At 65.9% G+C, this 6,640-nt stretch overlaps 2 protein-coding genes across 2 annotated transcripts; one reads left to right on the forward strand and one right to left on the reverse strand.

Annotated features, from left to right (window-relative positions):
- The first annotated feature begins 431 nt into the window (after positions 1–431).
- Positions 432–2,261, forward strand: PRR29 (proline rich 29). Its single transcript, XM_056126582.1, has 6 exons — positions 432–482; positions 673–751; positions 915–1,009; positions 1,703–1,923; positions 2,042–2,112; positions 2,236–2,261. Exons 1-6 carry the CDS (start codon positions 432–434, stop codon positions 2,259–2,261), a joined length of 543 nt encoding a protein of 180 aa, XP_055982557.1.
- A 734-nt stretch (positions 2,262–2,995) lies between these two features.
- Positions 2,996–6,394, reverse strand: ICAM2 (intercellular adhesion molecule 2). The gene is made up of 4 exons (XM_056127460.1): positions 6,264–6,394; positions 4,658–4,924; positions 3,641–3,961; positions 2,996–3,303 (listed from the first exon to the last, which is right to left on the reverse strand). Exons 1-4 carry the CDS (start codon positions 6,322–6,324, stop codon positions 3,125–3,127), a joined length of 828 nt encoding a protein of 275 aa, XP_055983435.1. The 5' UTR covers positions 6,325–6,394; the 3' UTR covers positions 2,996–3,124.
- Between the last annotated feature and the right edge of the window lie 246 nt (positions 6,395–6,640).

Raw genomic sequence — 6,640 nt, forward strand, 5'->3', positions numbered from 1 at the left:
CAGAGCCCCTGAGCATCAGTGCCGGGGAGCAAACCTGACCCCCTTGCTCACACACCCTCTGACAGCCTTGCTTATCACTTGGGCTCTGGGTTCTGGGTTCCCCAAACAGGCTCCAAGCTGGGGTCAGTCTGTCCAGGCACCCAATAAAATCGGTGTCCTCCAGGGTCTGCCCTGGGGGTGTGCAAGGATATAGGGGGACTCGCAGGCAGTGTCTGGGACGCCTGGCTCAGCGGGGCTGGAGGTGGACTTGGGAGAGAGAGAGAGAAGAGAGAGAACTGGGCGCGGCGGCGGCTTCCTCGGGCACCCCAGGCCCTACCGGGTAGAGAGAGCAGGGCAGAAGGCCGCGGGGATGGGGCGGGCCCCTGAGCATGCGCGCTTGCAGACCTTGGCGTCCCGGGTTGCCAAGGCAACCCCGGGACACAGTCGTGGGGATGGCCTCCCAGGCTGCGGGCGCCGCAGGTCAGCAGCAGGCCGCCCCGACGGTGAGCGCTGCCCTCGGGAGCAGACCCTGCCTTTTCGGGGGGGCGCGGGGAGGGGGCTTTGGAGGGAGTGCGAAGGGGCGGGGGCGAGGACGCAACCTAACCGGGAAGAAAGGGAGCTGCGGGTGGGTGAGGGTTGGTCCCCCCAGCCCTTGTTCCCCCTGGGCTTGGCACGGTCTCCTCCGCCCTCCAGCGCTGGGTGACCATCGTGCAGCCCCTGTCTTGGCCCGTCGTGCCGCCTGCGGTCCCCCAGCCGAGCCGCGTGAAGGAAGGTGAAACTCAGGGCTCACCCGCTCCCTACCTGCTGGACACTGGAGACATTTCCACCACCCTTGGGGCTGGAGGTGGGGGGAGGCCTGGGGTGGGGGCAGAGGGCAGGGGATGGCCTGGGGCGGGGCTGGGGGGGCTGATGAAGCGCCCCCGACCCCCACCCAGACCTGCTGGAGCTGATGATGCTGCAGAACGCGCAGATGCAGCAGCTTCTGTTCAGCCGCCTGGTGGCCGCAACGCTGCAGCCCTGTAGCCGGCAGGTGAGGGACTAAGGTGGGGGCAACGGGCCAGCTGGGAGGGGCGGGGGGGGGGGCCGGTGCGTGGGGGTGGGCGACTCCTCCCAGTGCAAGGAGCAGGAAGGTGCGCACACTATGGGGCTGGGAGGGGCGTCCTGTGGGCCCCCTGGTGGGCGGGCAGGAGGCGTCCAAGGAAGTTTCCGCTGCCCCAGGGGCTGGGGGGTGCCCAAGTGGGACTTCACATTAGGTAGGGCCTCACATGAGTTTTGTGGAGCAAGTGAATGAACGGTGGGGAATCCGGTCGGCTAAGATGCAGAGCAGGGGACCCCAGAACCAGCCTGGGGGAGCACATGGGATTTGAGGCTCAGAGGGGGCAGTCGCTGATGCACTGTCATGGCTGGGGGGAGGTGCTGTGCCCTCGATACCCCCCATGCCCTGGGGCCCATGGAGGTCCAGGAAAGGCCAGGGATACTCAGCTGGACTCTGGGCTCCACCGAGTACCACACACAGCCCCCGCTTAGCTCCGCTCCTGACGTTAGACCAACCTCCTTGAGCCTGTTTCGCCCACGAGCGAAGTAAAGACTAACTGGGCTCCAAACGGTAGACAAGAAGGAAGCTGTAGGTGCTCCTGCAGATGGGAACTGCTCAGTAAGGAGCAGTCCTCTGTGCATCTGGGCTGCAGGTCAGTCAGAGACCCTGAGCCCATGTCATCCCCAGGTCTACCTGGAGCCGCAGCCGGAGGGCTTCCTGGAGCAGGAGGTGGTTGCTTCAGAACCGGAGGAGGAGCCTTGGGTGTTCCACCACCACTACTTGCCCTGCCCCCTGCCCCCGGCAGGCCTGCTGCCCTCCTTGCCGGTCCCTTTGCCATCCCCTCCCCCTCAGTGGCAGAACACAGTCAGGATTCAGGACCGTCCTCCTGCCCTTGGGAAAAGGAGGGTGTAAGCGAGCCTGGGGCATCTGGTGCCACTCAGGGCGAGGGGTGGGGGTCGGGGCGGAGACGCCCTGAGCAGACCCCGCATGCCCCCTCTGACGGGATCTCTGCTTTCTCCGCCCCAGGACAGCTGTGCCCCCGCCCCCACCTCCCAGTGCAACAGGCACTGTGGGTCCAGACGTGCCCCCCGCTTCAGGTAGGGGCTGCACAGGTGGGCCGCGGGGTCCAGGGCCAGGAGTGGGAGCTCCTGGCCTGTCCCTCTGTCCGCCCAGGGGCCCAGTGAGGCGGGGGAGCCTCTGAGAGCACCCTGTGCCAACAGATTTCTACGATGCCGAGAGCCTCTAGGATGGCAGGAGCTGAGTGTCCACCGCATGCCAGAGGCAGCTCGGGCCACCCCACAGCGCCGGGCCTGGGTGACACCGCCCTCCCCTGAGCCTGCTGGCCATCATTCCCGGACTCCCTCTCTCCCCAACCAGACGCCCCTGCCCCACCCCCAGGACCCAGATCCGGCCTGATCATAGGTCTGGAACAAGAGCCCCTCAGAGCCCACGTAGGAAGGAAGCCAGCACAGCCCGCCTCTGCGCCCCTTCTCCCTCACCCCACTTCCTGCCTGGGCTAAGGGAGGGCTGGGAGCAGGGCCCCTTCTCCTCCCGTCCATGTCTCTGGGATGACCGCAGCACCTCCGCTTGGCCTAGTCCCGGCTCTCCGTGGGCCCAGAGTGAAGGCTGGGCCTGGCCAGGTCCCACGCTCCCACCCTCATCCCGAGGCCGGCCCTGCTGCCGGAAAGGAGCTTCAGTGCCAGTGCCTGCTCAGACCAGACCGGGAGGGGCTGAGGTCCCAGAGGGCCGGGAGGGGACAGAGTGTTTTTGCCGGCCAGTGGGGTGTTTCCACACACACCCCCGACTCCCCAGGATAGATTAGTCACTCAGCCGAAGGATGGGTGCCAGGGCCAGGCTTGGGGAGGCCCCGGAAGGGGAAGGAGAGGGCGGAGGGCTCGTCTGGGAAAGTTCAGGCTTGGCGGAGCCCCTCCTTGAAGCCACGGAGCCACAGAGCTGCAGAACCACAGAGCCACAGTGCCATAGAGCTATGAGCCATGGAGCCGCAGAGCCACGGAGCCACGGGGTTTGTATTCAGAGAAAAGTCATCATGTCCCCAGAGTCCTCTGATGCTGGTTACAGGCCCTCAGCCAGGGCCCAGTCTCCCGGAGGCTATGCCCGGGAGGGCCACCGCAGGCTTCGCCACGCCGCCTGCACACCGTAGGCACCCGTCCGCTGCTGCCGCCAGTGCTGGCCAAAGACAAAGCAGAGCAGCACGGCTGCCACGAAGAGGAAGAGCAGCACGGACACGGCGGCGATGAGGATGACCAGCTGGCTGTCCTGGACGGGCTCTAGAAGGGGCCGCAGGGAAGGAACTCAGGGCACAGGTCTCTGTGGCACCCCCAGCTGCCAGCCCCCCACCCGAGGCCACGTGGAGGGAGTGTGGCCCCAGACTCTTCCAGGCAGGGCCGGTGGTGGCCCTCAGAGTGACCCCAGGGGTCTGCCAGACAAACATTCCCTCGTAGAAAGGACCCAGGGCTGGGCAGTGGAGGGGGTGCCCAGATGACTCCAGGCTAAACAACTCTATGGCATTCAAGCTGAGAACAGGGCTATGCATGGCCGAGTGGGACCCCCACCCCAAGGGAATGCAAAGGAGGGCCCTCCTCACCCCCCAGGGCTTCCTCTCACCGTAGACCTTGAGCGCTTGGGGCTCCGAGAGCCCGAGGACAACACTGCCCCCTACAGGCCGCAGGTCAAGCTCGGCCAGGCAGGAGAAGTTGCGGTGAGCGTCCTCGCTGCGGGCCGTGGCATGGTGCGTGGCCGTGGCCTCCTGCGGGCCCCGGGCTGCTTTACGGAAGGTCTGGCTGTGCAGGGGCTGGTGCCCGTGCAGCAGGGTGAGCGTGAGGCTCTCGAGGGGCGCCACCACCGGCACCCGACACTCCAGGGTAAAAGGTCTGCCCGCAGCCACCCACGATGGCTTCAGCTTCAGATGCACTAATTTTGGGGGGTCTGCGGAGGAGAGAGGAGGGCTGATGGTCAGGACGGGGTGCGGATTCAGCCGGTCCTCCCTGGCCTGGGCCAGCAGGAGTCCCTGGCTGGACTGGGGAAGGAGATGGGCAAGGGAAGCGCTGGAGAGGGACCCCACAGAGACAGTCCCCAGAACAATGGGGGACTTGGTCATGGCATTGCTCATCAGAGCACAGAGCTGGGGAGCGCAGACTTGGACTGGTGTCTCCGTGACGGCATAACCGGGGGTACCCTGAGCTCCACTTTCAACTAGTCTCCTGCTCCCATCCCCCTCCCTCCCATGGGGCAATGTGGGACTGGGAACATCTTCATGTTTATCTGATGGGCTCATGGCTGCCCAGGGAGCCTTCTGGGGATGGACTTGTGGCTGTGGGCAGGTGGGTGTGTGTGGGGGTAACACCAGGGTCTCCAGAGCCTTCTCCCCATGAGGCCAAGTGGCCCCCTGCTCCTCGCCATGGAATGTGGGGTGCCGTGGCAACTGCTGGCCTGGGTTGGCGACCTCCACACACAGCCCCCCAAACCCGGGTGGCCAGTGGGGGGCACAGGAAAATTCTGAGTTCACCATCTCTCACGCTTTGTCCCCCCTCCGCAGCCCCAGGAGGGAGCCCCCGAGTGTGCAGGAGAGTCAGATCAGCTTTGTGAACCTGGGGGCTGGGGGATCCCCACGATGCCACTCACGAAACACGGTGACACGGAGCCCCTTGGAGCGCTGCTGCCCAGAGCAGGTGAAGCGGCAGTAGACCACGGTGTCATGGGACGCGTTGGCCACCTGGTACTGCATCCAGTGGCTGCCCTGTGCCTGCAGCGTCTTGCTCAGGGCAGTGTCCAGGCCGCCATCCTCAGGCTGCGGGCAGCTGGTGCTGCAGTTCACCAGCCAGGACTCTGCGGGCCCCACCGCCACCTGCACGGGCCACACGGACACCCCGAACTCCTCGTCCCCCGACCCTGGAGGACAGAGACCCTCAGCGGTGGTCGCTCCCACGGGCAGCACAGGGGCAGCCCGAACTCTCTGCCCTGCTCTCTGCTCACATGCCTGGCCCAGCCCGCCAGCACTCGCTGTCCTCTGTCCCGAGGACAGGGCGTCTGGCCACTCGCTGTGCCTCGAGGCCAGGTCCATCCCTCACCTCCCCACCCTCCTCTCAGGTTGGGGAGGAGCAGGGGCCCTGGCCACCGAAAGCTGGGCACGGGAAGAGGGGGTTCACCAGACAGGGGCCGTGCGAAGATGGAGCCACACTCTCAGGAGCGGGGACAGGGCCAGAGGGACAGCACTGTGGGAGGGCACTTGCCTGGCACTCAGCCAGCCACATTCTATCCCCGGCTCTCCTCTGGGCCCCCACGTCCTGCCAGGAGAGACCCCTGAGCACAGAGCCAGGAGTAAGTCCTGACCGCCAGGGTGGGGGTGGGGGTGGGGGTGGGGGGGAAGGATGGCTCAGCCGTTCCAAAATAAAGATAATAAATAAAGGTGTACTGTCCAGCCTCCGGACCTCCGGGAACCAGGGCACCCTGGGCCAAAGAGTGTGGGAGGTGGGGTGAGCTGGGGGAGGGAGGGCCCAGGGCTGGAGTGGTGCAGCAGGGAGGGGGCACCTGGACCCCTCCCCTTGCCTCAGTGACTCAGACCCTGCAGATACTCCCTGGGGCATTTTCCTTTGTCTCCGGACAATGCCCTGTGAGGAGGGTCCCCAGAGCTCACCTCCCACCAGGAAGCTTCTAGCTCCCACCCAACGCCTCAGCCAGCCCTGCTGCCTTCAGCCACAGGGCCACCCAGGCTGTGTGGACACACACACACACACACACACACACACAAACACAAACACACACCAGTCTGTGTGGATACACACACCAGGCTGAGTAGACACACACACACACACACACACACACACACCAGGCTGAGTGGACACACACACACACACACACACACACACACACACACAGTGGCCAGGGAGACGGGGCAGGAGTCTCGGTCTGCCAGGGCCTCCTCACCCCACAGGCTGCCCCTTCCACAGGCCGCCCAGAGGGATCAGTCCTCCCTCCCACTTTGCCCTCTGCCTCTCTGTCCTGTTCCCCCACGCTCCTAAAGCCACCCCAACCCCTGCCACACAGCAGCCAGGACGTTGGGGACGTAGGGACCCCCACGTGCTGACCTGGCCCTGAGCCAGTTCCGACAGCCTCCCGGGCCCACAGAGAGCCATGCCAGAGGAGACCGTGGGGGGTGCAGGACCCCTCCCTCCCAGGAGCAGGGTGTAGCACCCCACCTCCGCAGGTAGGGACTCAGGCACGGGCTCACCTGAGTGGCAGGAGAGGATGAGAAGGGCGGCCAGCAGGCCCCAGCCCGGGGAAAGGCGCATTGCGGGGGGCCTGGTGGGCCGCGGGCAGGCAGGGAGGAGCGGAGGGCCCCCAAGGCCGCTGCAGGTTCGAGTTGTGAGTTGCGAGTGGCCACGGAGTCGCAGCCGGAGCCCACCCACCGCCCGTGGCTGGTGACTGCATTTCCGCTCATTATCTGCCTGTTCTTCGGAAGCCCCGGGAAGGGCCGGCTCCTGAGGCCCGCGGGAACGCAGGCAGAGGAAATGGATGGAGCTGATAAGCTAGGGACAGCCTGGCCCTGCTGGCAGGCGCCCATGCAGGGGACAGGGCGGGGGACACACGGGGACAGGGGGATAAGCA

Source organism: Sorex fumeus, unplaced genomic scaffold (genome assembly GCF_029834395.1).
Source record: "Sorex fumeus unplaced genomic scaffold, SorFum_2.1 ptg000063l, whole genome shotgun sequence".
Lineage (NCBI taxonomy): Eukaryota > Metazoa > Chordata > Mammalia > Eulipotyphla > Soricidae > Sorex > Sorex fumeus.

Coding starts and splice junctions, on each gene's coding strand:
- PRR29 (XM_056126582.1), top strand. CDS start 432: ATGGCCTCCCAGGCTGCGGGCGCCGCAGGTCAGCAGCAGGCCGCCCCG. Junction 483..672: donor AGCAGCAGGCCGCCCCGACG/GTGAGCGCTGCC, acceptor TCCGCCCTCCAG/CGCTGGGTGACCATCGTGCA. Junction 1,924..2,041: donor GCCCTTGGGAAAAGGAGGGT/GTAAGCGAGCCT, acceptor TCTCCGCCCCAG/GACAGCTGTGCCCCCGCCCC.
- ICAM2 (XM_056127460.1), bottom strand. CDS start 6,324: ATGCGCCTTTCCCCGGGCTGGGGCCTGCTGGCCGCCCTTCTCATCCTC. Junction 4,925..6,263: donor CATCCTCTCCTGCCACTCAG/GTGAGCCCGTGC, acceptor TCTGTCCTCCAG/GGTCGGGGGACGAGGAGTTC. Junction 3,304..3,640: donor CCAAGCGCTCAAGGTCTACG/GTGAGAGGAAGC, acceptor GGCCCCTTCTAG/AGCCCGTCCAGGACAGCCAG.